General features: G+C 37.1%; 1 protein-coding gene across 3 annotated transcripts in view; it reads right to left on the reverse strand.

Annotated features, from left to right (window-relative positions):
* The window catches only part of DTNBP1 (dystrobrevin binding protein 1), a 130,027-nt gene that overhangs the window by 101,435 nt on the left and 8,363 nt on the right, over positions 1-20,229 (reverse strand). For all 3 annotated transcript variants that reach the window (XM_040645073.1, XM_040645074.1, XM_040645072.1), the window contains exons 2-4: positions 18,913-18,966; positions 18,127-18,177; positions 7,753-7,813 (exon numbers count right to left, since the gene is read on the reverse strand). In XM_040645073.1, coding sequence (XP_040501007.1) covers positions 7,753-7,813; positions 18,127-18,177; positions 18,913-18,966 — 166 coding nt within the window. The remainder of the gene's footprint in view (positions 1-7,752; positions 7,814-18,126; positions 18,178-18,912; positions 18,967-20,229) is intronic.

Raw genomic sequence — 20,229 nt, forward strand, 5'->3', positions numbered from 1 at the left:
ACCTAGAGCAATCTACACATTCAATGCAATCTCTATTAAAATACCATCGACATTTTTCACAAAGCTAGAACAAATAATCCTAAAATTTGTATGGAACCAGAAAAGACCCGAATAGCCAAAGGAATGTTGAAAAAGAAAACCAAAGCTGGTGGCATCACAATGCCAGACTTCAAGCTATATTACAAAGCTGTAACCATCAAGATAGTATGGTACTGGCACAAAAACAGACACATAGATCAATGGAACAGAATACAGAGCCCAGAAATGGACCCTCAACTCTATGGTCAACTAATCTTTGACAAAACAGGAAAGAATATCCAATGCAAAAAAGACAGTCTCTTCAACAAATGCTGTTGGGAAAATTGGACAGCCACATGCGGAAGAATGAAACTGGACCATCTTCTTACACCATACACAAAAATAGACTCAAAATGAATGAAAGATCTAAATGTGAGATGGGAATCCATCAAAATCCTAGAGGAGAACACAGGCAGCAACCACTGTGACTTTGGCCTCAGTAACTTCTTGCTAGACACGTCTCCAAACGCAAGGCAAACAAAGGCAAAAACGAACTACTGGGACTTCATCAAGATAAAAAGCTTTTGCACAGCAAAGGAAACAGTTGACAAAACCAAAAGACAACTGACAGAATGGGAGAAGATACTTGCAAATGATCAGATAAAGGACTAATATCCAAAATCTATAAAGAACTTACCAAACTAACCACCCACAGAACAAATAATCCAATCAAGAAATGGGCAGAAGACATGAACAGACATTTCTCCAAAGAAGACATACAAATGGCCAATGGACACGTGAAAAAAATGCTCCACATCACTCGCCATCAGGGAAATACAAATCAAAACCACAATGAGATACCACCTCACACCAATTAGAATGGCAAAAACTGACAAGGCAAGAAACAACAAATGTTGGAGAGGATGTGGAGAAAGAGGAACCCTCTCACACTGTTGGTGGGAATGCAACCTGGTAAAGCCACTCTGGAAAACAGTATGGAGGTTTCTCAAAAAGTTGAAAATAGAGCTACCCTACAACCCAGCAATTGCACTACTGGGTATTTACCCCAAAAGTACAGATGTAGTGATCTGAAGGGGCACCTGCACCCCAATGTTTATAGCAGCAATGTCCACAACAGCCAAGTATGGAAAGAGCCCAGATGTCCATCGACAGATGAATGAATAAGATACAGTATATACATACACATACACACACAGGAATATTACTCATCCATCCAAAAAAATGATATCTTGCTGTTTGCCATGACGTGGATGGAACTAGAGGGTATTATGCTTAGTGAAATAAGTCAATCAGAGAAAAACAATTATGATATGATTTCACTCGTGTGGAATTTAAGAAACAAAACAGAGGACATAGGAAAGGGAGAAAACAATAAAACAAGATGAAATCAGAGAGGGAGACAAACCATAAGAGACTATTAATCATGGGAAACAAACTGAAGGTTGCTGGAGGGGAGGGGGGTGGGGCCATGGGGTAACCGGGTGATGGGCATTAAGGAGGGCACATGACGTAATGAGTACTCGGTGTTATACACAAGTGATGAATCACTGAACTCTACCTATGAAACAATACACTATATGTTAATTGAATTTAAATAAAAAAACAAAAAATTTTTAAAAAAGACTTATTCCCGTGAGCATGAGAGAGAGAGAGCACGCGTGCGCGCACACAAGCCAGCACATGCACACGTGCATGCTGGGGATAGGGGCCAAAGGAAAGACAGAGGGAGAGTCTTAAGCAGATTCCATGCTGAGCGTGGGCTTGATCTGACAGGCAGCAACCTCAGGACCCTGAGATCACAACCTGAGCTGAAACCAAGAGTTGGACACTTAACCAACTGTGCCACCCAGGCACCCCCAAAATTTTCATTTTTAAAGCTAAGTACTGTATTTCTGGAAAGCAACAGAAGCACTTTTGATCAGATGTGGGTCTTAAAATAGCTGCATGAATACATTTAAGGTCCCCAAATAGCATAAATTCACCAACATATCTTACAGGAAATTCTTTCTCCTGTATGTTTTATTATGAAATACTTCTTATAATCAAGGCAATTACTTGTTAAAGCTCTTCGACAGGATCCGGTCTTTGCTGAGCACTGTGGGACTCACCCATGCTGATTCACACAGATGCAGCAGTTCACTAATTTTCACTGCTGTATGGTATTTGATTTTACGATTGACACTGTGATTTATTCTGTAGATGGACTGTGGGACTGTCTAGTTTCAAAAAACCTGCTCAAACATTCCACTACAAATCTCCGGGTGCACACGTCCAAGTCTCACCAGTGAGTTACAGATGCATCCAAGGTACGGCTCTCATCACACAGAGTGGCTCAATAGGCCTTGGGGTCATAAGGCCACCCTGGCCTCTCTACCTGTGACTTCAAGTAGCCTCATCTGTTTACTATGTAATAATCCATGGCAACGTTATCAGAGGAAATACGTGCCACACCAGTATTATGAGGGGAAAGCGTGAGATGCAATGCTCTGGAGATATCCCCAGGCGCAGAACTGCATTGGAGACGTACCTCCAACTTCAACTCCTGCTTAATGCCAATGCATGTTTTCTTTTTTTTTTTTTAAGGTTTTATTTATTTGACAGAGAGAGAGAGAGCATGAGTAGAGGGAGCAGGAGGGAGAGGGAGAAGTAGGCTCCTCGCTGAGTGGAGAACCCGCTGCGGGGCTCGATTCCAGGACCCTGGGATCATGATCTGAGCCGAAGGCAGACGCTTCACCGACTGACCACCTAGGCAGCACCGCCAAAGCATGTTTTCTAACGCCATCGTGGCAATGGACTTACACTCCCTGGTTCTGGTTGCTCCTCCTCATGTTTCTTCCCAGGGAAGAAACCAAAACTGTCCTCTGAAAATAATGACCATCGGCACAGAAACGTGAAGCTTAAATTTCTGATAATCTAACGAGTATAAATTTTTGGTTTCAACTTGTATTTCTTTGATTACTAATCAGCTTGAAACACATTTTCATGTTTATCAGCCACTCCTATTTTTTCATCTGTAAAATACCTGGTCATATCTTTTGCTCACTTCTGTATTTTGCTCCCTCTTTTTATTGGTTTGTATATGTTGTTCATATTTTCTGAACACTTGTGTCCTCTGTTTTATGAACTGCTTAACTTTTTCATGGTGTTGTTTAATGAGTAGAAGCCTCGATAAAAATTATTAATGCCTTCCTTAAGAAATCTTTCTCTACCCTGAGGTCTTAAAGGTCTTTCACTGTTCCCCAAAAGCCATAACTTCCCTTTCACATTCAACTCTGAAGAAGTCAAAATGTGAATGAAGGTCTTCATCTACTCTTACTCAGCATGATGCTGGACGTTCTACCCAGTGTGAAAAGACACGAAGAAATGGAAGTTGTACACATTAGGAGGGAAGAAACAAAACCTACCACTTACACAAAAGAATTCCCATACCCAAATACAAATTAGTGGAAAAAAGGATTTAGGGACTCCTGGGTGGCTCAGTCAGTTAAGTGTCTGCCTTAGGCTCAAGTCATGATCCCAGGGTCCTGGGATTGAGCTCGGTCCTGCTCAGTGGGGAGTCTGCTTCTCCCTCTCCCTCTGTCCCCCCCCCATGCTTGCTCTCTCAAATAAAATCTTAAAAAAAAAAAAAAAAGAGGATTTAGCAAGAAGGTTGAACACGGGATCAATGCACTGTAAGTCAAATACTGCAGGCTTTGGTAGATATCAGCCAAAGAGGTTATCTTCCACAAAAAACCTGCTAAATCATTTTACTCTAAGTAGATGCTTAATTTTATTGAATTTCTACATTTGATTGTATTATATTGTACAACCGATTCATTGTATTTTCTGCATCTGACGATCACATATTTTTCTCCTTTAGTATGTTAACACAGTCAATTGCATTTAAAAGACCTCTAAGGTCGGGAAGCATGGGCGGCTCAGTCAGTTAAGTGTCCAACTCTTGATTTCAGCTCAGGTCATTATCGAAGGGTCATGCGATCCAGCCCTGAGCCAGGATCTATGCTGGGCATGGAGCCTAAGATTCTCTCTGTCCCTCTCCCCTCCCCCACTTTTTCTCTTTAAAAAAAAAAAAAAAAAAAAAGGTCTCTAATGTCAACTTTTCAATCCTGAAATAAACCTGGTGTATTTTGTTTTTTATGCACTGCTGGGTTTGCCAACACAACCACACACTGCAGAATGTCTCCCGGTAGAATGCCTTCTGTCTATCATCCTGCACTCACAGGACATACAACAATACAAAGTTCTGGCTAGTATTTATACAGGAAAACTTTACATTTAAGCTTGATACACATTTTAAAACACTGCGCAAGAGTCTCAAGTTATATTTCAAATACAGTTGTTAGCATACACAATCACAAGGCAGTATAAGCAGCACAACCACAAAGGAGACGCAGGCCGTGCGTGTTGCTAGTGTTGAGGGGCCCCATGCTGCACACAAGCAACTGTTTACAAACAAGTACGTTAAAGCTTTGGTAATCAGAAAACTATGCCTTAGCACTTTACACCCTAACAGACTGCTACCCACGTGTAGACATTCTGCTGGTTTTAAATATATTTGGGCAAGTTGGTTGAGGGTTTTGGGTTGACACATAACACATTATAACTTCCCCAATTTAGAATATGGGAAACAGGATCCTCGCTAGAGTTTTTGCATAGAACATCTGATTTTCAGAAACTGAAGTTAGGTGAAAGATGTTTATAATTTTATCTATATTCATGACTGAGACTAGATTTCAATGTCATTTTCTCATACTTTCCTTGTTGGGTTTCATTATGAGGTGGGCACAGTTTCCTCTTTTTTCATTTGCTGCAAAAGTTTGTCTAACACTGAAAATGATTCCCTGAAAGTTTGACAGTAATCTCCTATCTAACTCTGCAGACCTGGTGCTTAAGTAGCAGAAAAAAATTTTTAATCATTAATACTAGTTAGGATTTGAATTGCTTCTAGAATTGGTTTTGGTAAGAATTTCTAGGATTTCTGCCCTTTCATCTAACTTTTTGAATTTGTCAGAATTGTTCATAAACTCTTAATCTCTCTCTGTGCGATAACTGGTTACATTCCCTTCAATTCTTAAAATTGTTTGTTTCTTGATGAATATCACCAGAGATTTGTCTACTGTATTAGTTTTCTCAAAGCATTTTTCACTTTGGGGGCACCTGGCTGGCTCAGTTGGTAGAGCGTGTGATCTTGGGATGTGAGTTCAAGCCCCATGGTGGGTGTAGAGATTACTAAAAAAATAAATAAATAAACCTTAAAAGGAACTTTCCACTTTGTTTAGCTCCTACTGTATTTTTATATTCTACTTCATTTACTTTTGTCATCTTTCATTCTTTCTTCGAGGTTTATTCTATTCTCTTTCCAAATTCTTAAGTTAGATTAGCTCATTCAACAATTCATATGTAAATTTTAAAATTTTTCAATACTTTTCCTTCTTTGAGCCATAAATATTCATAATATTTTTTTTATTTCCAAACATATGGAATTTTCAAAATTGTTTTCCTGAATTGACTTTCAGCTTCATTTGCAGTGAGATCAGAGAATATTCTGCACGACTTCACTTATATGAAACCTGTTGAGGATTCTTTATGCCTCAGTACATGGTCAATTTTTATGTGTTCCAAATATGCTTCAAGGAACCTGTATTTTATATTTGCTGGGACAGTATTCTATATTTGTCCATCCAGAGAAGTTTGTTAAACATATTATTTAAATCTCCTTTACCCATACTTATGTGTTTTTTTCCCCTCTCAATTAAGAGGAATGTATTAAAATTCTCTCAATTTGGATTATGGATTTATCTGGTTTTTTTCCTTGTAATTCTATTTGTCTTTTGTATACTGATCTTCTTCTACATTGTCTTTCCCTCATTCTTTCTAGAATGTTTATTAATTAGATAGGTTGATCCATATGAAACTCTAACTTTACAGATCAAAAGTAGTCTAATACTGGTCATCTCATTTGGTTCAACCTCCAGATCTTCTAGAACTATTCTCTATTAACTCGTCTTTCGCATTTTCCACTTTCTTATCTCAGAGACCCCTTCTACGTCACCATAGTCTTTCTTCATTTGTATATAATTGCTGCAGAAGCACACTCTGGGGTTTTTAATCTCAGCGAATTTCTAAAGTCATGTTTGACAAAGTCTTATTCCTCATTCATTTCTTACTCTACCTTTTATCTCTACAAAAGCTTTAAATGACTTTTCATTTACCTATTTAATAGTCTGTATCCAACAGTGCAATATCTAACATTCTCTGTAGGCTAAATTTTACTCTTTGCTTCTGGTGCCTCTCAAACTTTGGACAGTATATTCCTTTGTGCGTTTACTAATTTTTTTTTTTAGAGGGGTGGTAGAAAATTAATCTGTAGAAATACTGAGGGGCCTAGGTTTACATAGCTTCATCCATGTAGCATTTGTGTTTGTTTCTGTTGGGTATCAAAAAACATAGTCACCTGTGGTCCTTTCATTCTTAATTCAGCGGTTCCTCAGTTGTGCAGGAATTATAATTGGAGCCCCATGCTGAAATGAGGCCAAGGCGACAGTAATAAATCTAGAAAGGGGACCGTATTTATTCCAAGTTGTTAAGAAGACGGAGAGGTTTCCATGTTGCCTCTTTTCGTAGACAGGGAGCTCTTGTATCCTATCTTCACCTTTCACTGAGGGATGCAGCCACTTCAAAGATTCAAGAGCTTTGTGCAGAAGACTCAGATCCAGTTCCCCACAGTCTCCTTCCTCCATAAATCTTGAAAGCTTTTACTTTAGTATTTTACTCCAGCTTCCACAGGTTTTTTTTAACCACTCTGATTTCAGTTCTCTGCTCTTTTTTTTGTTTTCTTCTTCTTTTTTTGGGGGGGGGGGCTTCAGGATCTCCCTTAGTTTTTGTGAGCCTAATGCATTAAATAATTTTTTAAAAATCTATCCACTATTTAAGTGTTTTAAAGCTACAGGGCTTTTCAAGGTACCTGGTCTGCCTTACTCCCAGAAACCTCCACTCCCCCTTTTCAGTAATTTCTAAGAGAAACACTAATGTCTAACTTTCATCACATGTATTATTCTACTCTATGTAACTGTTACGGCTTCACTAATTTAGATAAGTGATAAGGAAAGTCAGTTTAAATTAATTAAGTCAGAATCACAGAAGTGTTTTTAGAAAGAAGTAAGTTTGACATCAGTAGCACAGAGTATCTGATCTTGGCTAATAAAGCTTTTAGTACATGTACCAAATACTTTTAATTACAAGTCACTTTTATTCATTATGCACTCTATACATACTGCTAGAAAACAGTTTTTTCTTCTGAGTGAATTGAGGATGACCCCTGCAATGTTTACATTTATTTGTTAAGCAAATTAATGATTTTAGGCATCAGACTCAAATTCAAAACATTATACCTAGCTAGCCAAGTATCTACTTGTGACTTAAGAATTAAAGTTATAAACTCTGTAAGCCTAACTAATCTTAAGCTTAGTTTAGAGAAATCACAAAAATGTAACTGAGGGAATTTCATAATCAAATTAAATTCATTTCAGATTACTAAATTCAATTATTAATTGAATTATTAATTAAATTCAAATTAAATTCAATTATTAAATTCAATTTCAGATAGACTGCAAAACATTTTAACGTATGCCCCAATGTAATTCCTTAACAACTAGCCTTCAACACTGCCAACAGGTATTGTTTCCGCTAGTCTAAGGTTAGCCAGTTCTTTACCTCTCCAGCACTTGCACATTCCTTGGCTCTTCTGTGAAGTGCAGCCCATGTATCTTCATACCTGAAAAAAAGCAAAAAATAATTCAAAATGCAAACCACACATTGAAAAAAATACCATCTACAGATGAGCCTGGAACAACCTTTGGTGCCCTAAGGAAAAAAACAACTCAAAAATAATGGGGACATGTCACAAGGACGTAGAAGAAACTTGAAGGGGCTTCCAACGGCAAAACCTGGGACAATCTGAGCAACAAAATAAATAATGGTAGTGACGGGTTATAACTCAAGCGCTAAAAACAAACCACCATGAGTTCATAGTGATTTAAATAAACAACTGAACAAATGAATGGAGAAGGGGGAAATTCTCCTATAGAATTTCAATGAATAACTGTAGAAATATGATAAAAATAAAATATCACCACTTGGTAGGGGGACGCCTGGGTGGCTCAGTAGGTAATGTGACTGCCTTTAGCTCAGGTCATGATCTTGGGAGTCCCAGGAACAAGTTCCACATTGGGCTCCCTGCTCAGTGGGGAGTCTGCTTCTCCCTCTGACCCTCCCCCCTCTCATGCTCTCTCTCTCTCAACTAAATAAATAAAATCTTATTAAAAGATATATCACCACTTGGTAAACGCAACAATAATTGTTTCAGGCAAGAATTCTAATGCATGCTAAAATTAATGAGAGAAATTATGAAGAGAAACAACATATTTATTACATAGTCTCAAAGTATCTCCCCCACAGGACACCCGTAAATTAAAAAGGGGGAAGTAGCACAACAGTGTAGAAACCAGGCAGACACTTCCCTAACCATGTGATCCACAGTAATGAAACATATAAACATCCTGTGTCTATTAATGTGATGCCCTGAGAAGGACACACCATTGCCCTTCTGGTATTCTTGCAAAAAAACAAAAACAAAAAAACCCAGACTTTAATTTAATCATGAGGGAAAAAAAGCATGTAAACCAAAACTGAGGGGCATTATGCAAAATAATAATTTGCAAAATAACAAAAAGTACTCTTCAAAAGTGTCAAGGTTATGAAAACAAAGACTCAGGAACTGTTCCAGATTAACGGAGATGGAGGTGCGGTGACTAAATATAACCAATCATTCTGGATTGGATCCTGGTCCCAAAATAAGGACATTAGTAGGATAGCCGATGAAATCTGAATGAGGTCTGTAGGTTATGAAGCAGTGTTAATTTCCTGGTTTTCATAATTGTATGCTTATACCAAATCTTCAAAATACGCAAAGCAATAATTGACAGAAGAGAGAAATAAACCGTTCTCCAATAACAGAGACTTCAATACCCCACTCTTAATAATGAATGGTTAAAATGACCAGACAAAAGATAAACACAAGAGGACCTGAACACCACAATAAACCAACTAGATATAACCGATACATACAGAACACTCTACCCACAACAGCAGCACACACATTCTTCTCAAGTGTACATGGGAGATTTTCCAGGACAGATCATCTGCTAAGCCACAAATTAACTTGCAACAGATTTTTTTAAAGGGGGTAAATGAGAAATCTCTGAAACTTTTGCTCAATTTTGCTAACCTAAGACTGCTCTAAAAAAGTTTATATATTTTTTAAACAAAAAGAGAGAGAGAGATCATAGGAAGTATCTTTTCTAATCACAATGGGATGAAGTTTGAAATCAAAGACAAAAGGAAAACTGGAGGGGCGCCTAGGTGGCTCAGTCATTAAGCGTCTGCCTTTGGCTCAGGGTGTGATCCTGGAGTTCTGGGATCAAGCCCCACATCAGGCTCCTCTGCTATGAGCCTGCTTCTTCCTCTCCCACTCCTCCTGCCTGTGTTCCCTCTCTCACTGGCTGTCTCTCTCTCTCCGTCAAATAAACAAATAATATCTTAAAAAAAAAAACCAAAACTGGAAAATTCACAAATCTGTGGAAATTAAACACTTTTAAATAATCAATTGATCAAAGAAAAAATCATAAGGGAAATCAGAGAATGTTAAGAGATGAATGAAAATAAAACCACAACATACCAAAACTTATGGGACTCAGGAAAAACAGGGTTTTGAGTGAAATTTATAACTATAAATGCCTTACATTTAAACAGAAGAAAGATCTCAAATCAACAGCCTAACTTCACAACTTAAGGAAGTGGAAAAAGAACAAACTGAACCCAAAGCTAGCAGAAGGCAGAAAAAAATAAACATTAAGAGAGATAAACAGGGGCGCCTGGGTGGCTCAGTCATTAAGCGTCTGCCTTCGGCTCAGGTCATGATCTCAGGGTCCTGGGATCGCACTCCACTTTGGGCTCCCTGCTCAGCGGGGAGCCTGCTTCTCCCTCTCCCTCTGTCCCTCCATCCCACTTGTGCTCATGTGCACGTGCTCTCTCTCAAGTGAATAAATAAAATCTTCAAAAAAAATTAAAATAAAAAAGAAACAGACAAATTCCTATAAAAACAACCTACCAAGATTGAATCCCAAACAAATAGAAAATCTGGTAACTAGTAAAGAGACTGCATCAGTCATTGAAAATCTCACCCCTGACCAATCAATGAATCAAAGAAGAAACTAAACAGGAAATAAAAATGTATCTTGAAACAAATGAAAATGGAAATACAACATACCAAAACTTATGGGATACAGTTTTAAAAGGGAAGTTCATACCAAATGCCTGTTAAGAAGATTGCAAATAAACAACCTAACTCTACACGTTAAGAAACTAGAAAAAAAACAAAAACTGAGGCCAAAGTTAGCAGAAAGAAGGAAATAATAAAGATTAGAGAAGAAATAAATGAAATAGAGAATAGGAAAACAATAGAAAAGATTAACCAAACTAAGAGTTGATTTTCTGAAAAGAGAAACATAATTGACAAAACTTTAGCTAGACTAACCACAGAAAAAAAAAAGACAGAGGACCCAAATCAAAATTATAAATGGAAAAGGAGACATTATAATTGACACCACAAAAATACAAAGAATCCTAAGAGGCTACTATGAACAACTATACATCAACAAACTGGAAAACCTAGAGGAAATGGGAAAATTCTTAGAAACGTACAGACTACCAAAACTGAATCAGGAAGAAACAGAAAGTTTGAATAGCAATTACTAGTAAGGAGATTGAATCGGTAATCAAAAATCTCCCAATGAAGGAAAGCCCAGGATGAAATGCCTTCACTGGTGAATTTTACTAAACATTTCAAGAAGAATTAATGCCAATCCTTCTCAAACTCTTTCAGGGCGCCTAGGTGGCTCAGTCGTTACGCGTCTGCCTTCAGCTCAGGGCGTGATCCCAGGGTTCTGGGATCAAGCCCCACACTGGGCTCCCTGCTCAGTGGGAAGCCTGCTTCTTCCCTCTCCCACTCCCCCTGCTTGTGTTCCTTCTCTCGCTGGCTGTCTCTCCCTCTGTCAAATAAATAAATAAAATCTTAAAAAAAAAATAAAATAAAATAAAAAAACAAAACAAAAAAAACCTCTTCCAAAAAATGAAGAGGAAGGAATACTCCCAAACTCATTTTAGGAGGCCAGCGGACTCTGCCACCAAACCTATAAAGGACAATATCAGAAAAGAAAACTACAGCCCAATATCCCTGATGAATATAGGTGCAAAAACTCTCAATAAAATACTAGCAAGTTGAATTCAGCAGCACATTAAAAGAATCATTCACCATGATCAAGTGGGATTTATATCGGGATGAAAGGATGGTTCAACATCTGCAAATCAATGTGATGCACCACAGTAATAGAAAGACACAAAAAATCGCATGATCATCTCAATAGATGCAGAAAAGGCATCTAACAAAATTCAATATCTGCTCATGATAAAAACTCTTAACAAATTAAGTGTAAAAGGAGCATAACTCAACATAATAAAAACCTTATATAAGCTCACGGCTAACACCATACTTGATGGTGAAAGGCTGAAAGTTTTCCTGGTGCCCAATCTCACCACTCCTATTCAACATAGTACTAAGAACTCCTTGCCAGAGCAATCAGACAAGAAAATGATATAAAAGGCATCAGAAATGGAAAGGAAGGGGCGCCTGGGTGGCACAGTGGTTAAGCGTCTGCCTTCGGCTCAGGGCGTGATCCCGGTGTTCTGGGATCGAGTCCCACATCAGGCTCTTCCGCTATGAGCCTGCTTCTTCCTCTCCCACTCCCCCTGCTTGTGTTCCCTCTCTCGCTGGCTGTCTCTATCTCTGTCAAATAAATAAATAAAATCTTTAAAAAAAAAAAAAAAAAAAAAAAAGAAATGGAAAGGAAGAAGGAGAATTGTCTCTATTTGCAGATGACATAATTTTATACATAGAAAATCCTGAAGACTCCACCAAAAAACCTGTTAGATCTAATCAACACACACAATAAAGTTGCAAGATACAAAATTAACATACAAAAATCGGTAGCATTTCTTTAACAATAAATTATCTGAAAAATAAGACAATCCCATTTACAATAGTATAGAAAACAATAAAATAGTTGGGAATCACCTTAACCCAGAAGGGGAAAGATCTCTACTTTGAAAGCTGTAAGACAATGATTTAAGAAATTTAAGAAATTTAAGAAATCGAAGATGAAAACTAAATGGAAAGGTATCCCGCATTCATGGACTGGAAGAGTATTGTTAAAATGTCAATACTACCAAAAGCCACCCATAGATTCAATGCAATCCCTATCAAGATTCTAGTGGCTTTTTTTTTTTAAACAGAAGTATAAAAAGCCATCCTAAAATACATATGGAACCACAAAGACCCCAAATAGCCAAAACAATCCTAATAAACAAGAATAAAGAGTGAGGCATCACATTTCCTGATTTCAAGCTACACTATAGAGGTACAGTAATCTAAACAGTATGGAACTTGCATAAAAACAAATAAATCAATGGAACAGAACAGAAAGTCCAGAAATAACCCAAGCATATGTGGTCAACTAATATTTGACAAGGGATCCAAGAACACTCAATGGAAAAGACAGTGTCTTCAATAAATGATCCTGTGAAAATGGGATATTCACATGTAAAATAATGGAACTATACCCCTATCTTATACCTCTTCCAAAAATTAAGTCAAAATGGATTAAAGACTTAAATGTAAGACCTGAAACCATGAAATTCCTAAAAGAAAACGTAGATAAAAAGTTCCATGACATGGGTCTTGACAATGATTTTTTTGAATAAGACACCTTAAGAACAAGCAACAAAAAGAAGTGGGACTATATCAAATTAAAAAGCTTCTGCAGAGCAAAAGAATAATAAAGTGAAAAGAGCCTACAGAATGGGAAAAAATATTTGCAAACCATGTATCTGATAAAAAGTTAATATTCAAAATACATAAGGAACATATACAATTCAATACCAAAAAAACCCTCCCCAAATAATTCAATTTTTAAAAATGTGCAAAAGACCTCACTACACATTTCCGCAAAGACAGATGAATGGGCAACAGGTATATGAAAAGATGCTCAACATTCTAATTTTCATGGAAATGCAAATCAAAACCACAAAAAAAACTATACCACCTCCCACCTGTTAGAATGGCCATCATCAAAAAGACATAACAAATGCTGGTGAGGATGATGAGAAAAGGCAACCCTCAGTGCACTGTTGGTGGGACTGTAAACAGGTACAGCCACTATGGAGAGTATAATGGAGGATCCTTAAAAAATTGAAAACAGAACTACCATATGATCCAGCAATCCCCCCTCTAGGTATTTATCCAAAGGAAACAAAAACACTAACTCAAAAAGATATCTGCACCCCAATGTTCATAGCAGCATTATTTACAATAGTCAAGACATAGAAACAACCTAGGCATTCACTGATAAATGAATGTGTATACACATACGATACACACAATGGAATATTATTCAACCATAAAAAATGAGGAAATCTTGCCATTTGTGACAACATGGATGGATTTTGAGGGTATTATCCTAAGTGAAATACATCAGAAAGTGAAAGACAAATACTGTGTGGTCTTACTGATATGTGGAATTAAAAAAAAAAAAAAAAATCCAAACTCAGAAAAAGAGATCAGATTTGTGGTTACCAGAGGCAGAGAGTAGAGGGAGTAGGTACTGGAGGAAGGTGATCAAAAGGTATAAATTTCCAGTTATAATGCAAGTGCTAGGAATGTAACGTACAGCATGATGGCTATAATAACACTGCTGTATGACATATACGAAAGCTGTAAAAATTCTCATTACAGGAAAAAATTTTTCTGTTTTTGCTCTTTTTATCTCTATGAGATGATAAACGCTAACTTAACTCACTGTGATCATTTCACAATACTTGGAAATCAAACAACTATACTGTACACCTTAAACTATACAGTGACATATCTCAATTATCTCTCGATAAAACTGGATTTTTTTTTTTTTAAACCTCCCCCAGAAAGAAAACCCTGATGGCTTCACTGATGAATTCTGCCAAACATTAAAAAAACAACTGTCTCAAACTCTTCCAAAAAACTGGAGATAATTCATTCTAGGCCAGCACTGCCCTGACGCCTAAGACAAAGGACACAGACACTACAAGAAAACTACAGACCAATATCCTTTAGGAACACTGATGTAAAAATCCTCAATAAAATATAGCAAACTGAATTCAGCAGCATATTCAAAGGATATATACCATGACCTATTGGGATTTTTTTTGCAAATTTCAAGAATGATTTCACATATGAAAACCAATCAATGTAATATACCACACTAACAAAATGAAGGGGAAAAAATACATAATTTCAACTGATGCTGAAAAAGCATTTGACAAAAGCCAACACACTTTCACAATAAAAACTCAAAAAACAAAGAAAAGGAAACTATGTCAACATAATAAAAAACGTATATGAAAAACCCACAGCTAACATCATACTTGATGGCAAAAGATTGAAAGCTTCTCCTCTAAGATCAGAAACAAAGATGCCTGCTTTTGCTAATTCTATTTGACATAGTACTAGAAGATCTAGCCAGAGCAATTAGGCAAGAAAAAGAAAGAAAAGGTATCAAATTGGAAAGAAAGAAGTAAAATTATGTTTGCCAGTGATATAATCTTACATATAGAAAAGTCTGGGGATTCCACAAGAACAAACCCTGTTAGAACTAATAAACAAGTTCAGCAAAGTAGCATAATATAAAATCAACATACAAACTCGATTGTACTTCTATAGACTAACAACGAAAATTCAAAAGAGAAATTTAAACATTCCATTTATAAAAGCATTTTAAAAATTTAGGATTTAACAAAGGAGATGAAAGACTAATATGAAAACTACAAAACACTGCTGAAAGAAATTAAAGAAGATGTAAATAAATAGAAAGATAGCCCATGTTCATAGATTGGAAGGCCAATATCATTGAGATGTCAATAATACACAAAGTAATCTATAAGTATTTAATGCCATCTCTATCGAAATCCCAATGGCATTTTTTGTAGAAGCAGAAAAAAAAATCCATCCTAAAATTCATATGGAATCTCAAGGGACCCTGAATAGCCAAGATTCTTGACAAGAACAAAGTTGGAGAACTCACACTTCCTGATTTCAACCTGATTTCAAAACTTAGTACAAAGCTACCATAATCAAAACAGTGTGCTACTGTTATAAAAGCAGCTATATAGACCAATGAAACAGCCCAGAAATAAACCCTCACATACACGGTCAAATAATTTTCAACAGGGGTGCCAAGACCATGCAATGGGGAAAGGACAGTCTTTTTAACAAATGGAGCTGGGAAAACTGGATATCCACATGCAAAACAATGAAGTTGGGCCCTTACCATCATATACAAAAATTAACTACATGGATCAAATATCCAAACATAAGAACTAAAACTATAACATTCTTAGAAGAAAAACATAGGAAAAGCTTCATGACCTTGGGTTTGGCAATGATTTCTTGGCTAGCAAAATAAAGGCACAAAAAATGGACAAACTGGACTTCATCAAAATTAAGTTTTTGTACATCAAAGAACACAAAGAAAAAAGGCAACCCACAGAATGGGAGAAAATATTTGAAAATCACCTATATGATAAGAGTTTTAATATCCAAATACCCAGAGAACTCCTAAAACTCAAAAACAAAAAACCCTACCCAAAAATGGGCAAAGGACTTGAATAGACATCTATCTAAAGAAGATATATAAGAGCCCAATAAACACATGCAAAGATGCTCACCACCATCAGTCATTAGGGAAATACAAATCATTACAACAAGTCCATTCAACTAAATCACTAGATTTAAAAAAAATAAAGATAGGGGCGCCTGGGTAGCACAGTGGTTAAGCATCTGCCTTCGGCGTTATCCCAGCGTTATGGGTTCAAGCCCCACATCAGGCTCCTCCACTAAGAGCCTGCTTCTTCCTCTCCCACTCCCCCTGCTTGTGTTCCCTCTCTCGCTGGCTGTCTCCCTCTGTCAAATAAATAAATAAAACCTTTAAAAAAAAAAAAAAAAGAAAGAAAGAAAGAAAGAAATTGTTACCTTTGCATATTAAAAAATAAATAAATTAAAAAAAATAAAGATAAAATGTAAACAGGACACCACTGATCTTTATTATACCTTCTTTCATGTTCACTTACATTCTTCACTCAACAAAACCAAGCAGGAAATTGATATCAAATTATGCACTTTTCATTTCAAAAAAGAAAAAAAAATTCTAGATTTAGCAACCATAAAAAGAAAGCCAGTAAAGAGCTAAAAAAGAGAAAGCAAACTGTAGGCACAGGCGATTGTGTCACCGTCAATGCAGCTCCAGAGAAGGAGCGTATCTTCTCCTGCACACATCTTTAGCACAGACCTGTCAGAGGGCAAACTCTTAAGTTTAGAAGTGCACATAACATACTTAAACTATGTATTTTTGTAACAGCTATACTGAGGTAATTTGCATACCATAAAGTACACCCTTTTAAAGCGTTTAAAGTAGCTTCTAGTATATTCACAGAGTTGGGCAACTATCACTACTATCTAATTCCAAATCATTGTCACCACCCCAAAGAAACCCCATACTCATTCCCCTCTCCTCCAATCCTTGGCAACTACTAGCCTACTTTCTGCCTCTATGGATTTGCCTATTCCGGACATTTCACATAAATGGAATCCTGTAACGCGTGGCCGTTGTGTCGGTTTTTAGGGGTCATGCACATTGCCGCATGTACCAGCGCTCCGATACGCTCATCAGTTGATGAGTATCTGTGTTGTTTCTCCTTTTTGGCAATTATGAGTAATTCTGCTCTGCACGTTTGTGTACAAGCCTCTATGTGCACGTACGTTTTCAATTCTCTTGGTGTGAAGTTGCCCAGGTCACACTGTAATTCTACGTTTACGTTTTTAAGAAGCTACCAAACTGTTTTCCACAGCAGCTGCACCATTTCATATTCCTACCGGCAGGGACATGTGCCCAACAACGCTTGTTACTGTCTGTGTTTCTGATTAGAGCCAGGCCAGGGGTGTGCAGAGCTCTCTCACGTGGTCTTTTTTTTTTTTTTTTTTTTTTAAGATTTTATTTATTTGACAGAGATAGAGACAGCCAGCGAGAGAGGGAACACAAGCAGGGGGAGTGGGAGAGGAAGAAGCAGGCTCCTAGTGGAGGAGCCTGATGTGGGGCTCGATCCCGTAACGCCGGGATCACGCCCTGAGCCGAAGGCAGACGCCCAACCGCTGTGCCACCCAGGCGCCCCAACTCTCACGTGGTCTTGATCAGCGGCCACAAACGGTGCTGGGCATCTTGTATTCGACTGTTGGCTCTTTGTATCTTCTTTAGAGAAATATTTGTTCGAATCCTTTGCCTATTCTTCATTGGGCTTTTTATCGCTAAGTTACAACAGTTCTTTATCTACTCTTGATTCAAGTCCCTCAGCAGATAAATGATTTGCAAATATTTTCTGCCATTCTGTGGATTGTGGTTTCACTTTCCTGATGGGTTCTGTGAAGTACAGAGGTTTTTAATTTTGATAGACTCCAATTTATCTATTTTTTTCTTTTGTCGCTTATGCTTTCGGTGCCACATGTAAGAAAATCACGTATTTTAATATTAATCTGCATGCCAATAGCAGGGGAGTAGGGAAGAAATGGTATAAAATTCAAAATCAAAGAGAATTATCAAGGACTTAAATTTCAAAATCAATTTTCTTACAACAGAAAAACCATAAACATAAATACACATAATAAAGTGTTGACTAGCAAATACAATAGTGATCAATCTGCTCAAAGCCTGAACGGCCTTTGCATTAATCAATGAAAAGTAAAAACCCCTCAGGGAAATGAATAAGTTAATAATTTCTAATCACTAGGTTTAGGTAAAATTTAGTTGTTTTAAGGTTTCTATCTACAAAATTATAAAATATTTTTAGCAATAGTCAGAAGGATAATTTTCTTATTTAAATGGAAACACTTACCTGCTGAGTAATTCTAGACCAGCAGAGTACTTTGGCAAACATGGAACACTCCTGCCAAAGCAAAACGAAACAAAAACACTTATTAAGATTGCTTCTTATTTAGACCAACAATAACAACAAAAAAGCTACATATGAGAATTCTGACACCATCAATTGTAATGTGGAATATTTTTAAATTACTAATGACAATTTACCTAAACTTTTAGAGAAATGTATTGTTTTATCTCACAATTAAAATACTGTAATGTACGATCATCCATCACTCTGCCCTAGATTATTTTTAGCACCTACTATGATAAATACCTTGACAAAACGCTAGATAATAAGAATTTTTTTTAAAAGCTCATAAGCTCTGGTTTAAAGTGAAATTTGGTTGTGCTTTACTTATTAAAAAAAAAAAAATGAAAAAGTTGCACAACACTGTTTTATATAAAACAGGTAACACAGTTCCAGAGGCTCACTTGCCAAGTACTGTTTTATTATTAATCTGCTTCTCAATAATGTAGGACTTTTACTTTGTGCTTAATATACAAAATGATTAACTGCGACCAAACAATAACCACTGGTTGCACTAGAATAAAACTACCTCTCTCCATGTCTTCAGCCATTTCACAATTTTATCAGAAAATTTTCCAGTGTTACATAATTTAGAAAGAATCAGATTGCTTTGAAGTCAAATGCACTCAACAGATGTAAAATCCACTAAAGTAATCACACTATTATAACTGGAGCCAAACGCTGTGTGAAATTTAAGTCACAGTAAATTAAATCTTAGCACAGGCTTACCTTGGTTTGCTTTTTCCTTTAGCTTCTCTTGACTTGTCACTTAAAGTCTTCAGCCTATAATTCAACAAGTATAAAATATCATATTTTTACAGCTTAAGAGATTTTTTCAACCATGAATTTCACAGTTCTTAAAATTTTAGATCGGCCTACTTAATATAGCAAGAATTAAGCACCTCTACAGACAAGTATTTGAGTGTTTACTATTATGTCAGACACCCCAAACAACATTCGTAGCAAACATCTTTACGTTTTTTTCTTGCTCCAAACCCTTTTTTAGAAATAATTCCTAAGTCTGATTGGACTAGAGGAATGTCATTTACCTGGCATCATTAGAAAAAGAAGTGATCCACGCAGGTGAATTTGGTAGGTAACAAAGATATCTAGCATTTGAATAAAAGGGTATGATACTAGGCACTCCCAGCTCTTTAAGTAGCAACGGTCTGTGGAATTTCAGACACTGATCAAAAGCTTTCTAAAATATACTACAAACCTCTTTCATTAAAGAGGACTTGGTACACTCCACTTAACATTTTCTGCTAACTCCAGGTCGTTCCTAGGAATACCACTGCTCACATTTCGTGGCAACCCGACCTCTCCTCAGCTGTTTGGGACAGGAATGCCTTTTCATTTGCCAACCTGAAGCCAATCTATGGTGATTTGATTGTCTGCAATCCTGGGTCTGTTTTTTTCTAAATTTAAATCTCCCATCTCCTGCACTGGTCATTTGGTTCTCAGGGATAACTCACGGCTTCTACTAGCTAGGTAACTACTGCAGCCTCCTCCCTATTATTGGCTTTTTTTAACTATTAGGCTAGAAAACAGATACATGGGCTAGAGATGCACAGAAAAAAAAAATTAAATAGGCTCCTCTCTATATATCATACGAAGTTCATAGACTTTGTACAATTTATTTTTGCTTCACTGACCCACTTTCACCTTCTTCTGGCTGTCGATTCCGTACCATGTAACAGAGGCTGCCAAAGAGTGGGTGCCACCTTGTGAGCCACTCTCCTATCAAATGAGATATTGCTGTAAATGTTCTTCTTAATGTGGTTACTTCAACAAATCTCCGTTTCTAAGTAGGGTCTGGAACACGGGCCACGGTACCACCACTAGCCCCTAAGAAGCCTTTGGTAAAATGAGAACTAGGTGCCCCTTCCTCAAAGCACTTGAGTGCTATCAGCCAGAAACCGCCTACTGTCCGAGCTGACTCTCCTATACACACCCCCAAGCCCGTGCCTCCTGCAAGCCCGGACCTAGGACTCCCATCTTTTTTGTCCATAATGAAAGGGACTTTAAAAAAAAAAAAAAAAAAAA

This window comes from Ursus maritimus, unplaced genomic scaffold, assembly GCF_017311325.1.
Source record: "Ursus maritimus isolate PB19 unplaced genomic scaffold, ASM1731132v1 scaffold_30, whole genome shotgun sequence".
NCBI lineage: Eukaryota > Metazoa > Chordata > Mammalia > Carnivora > Ursidae > Ursus > Ursus maritimus.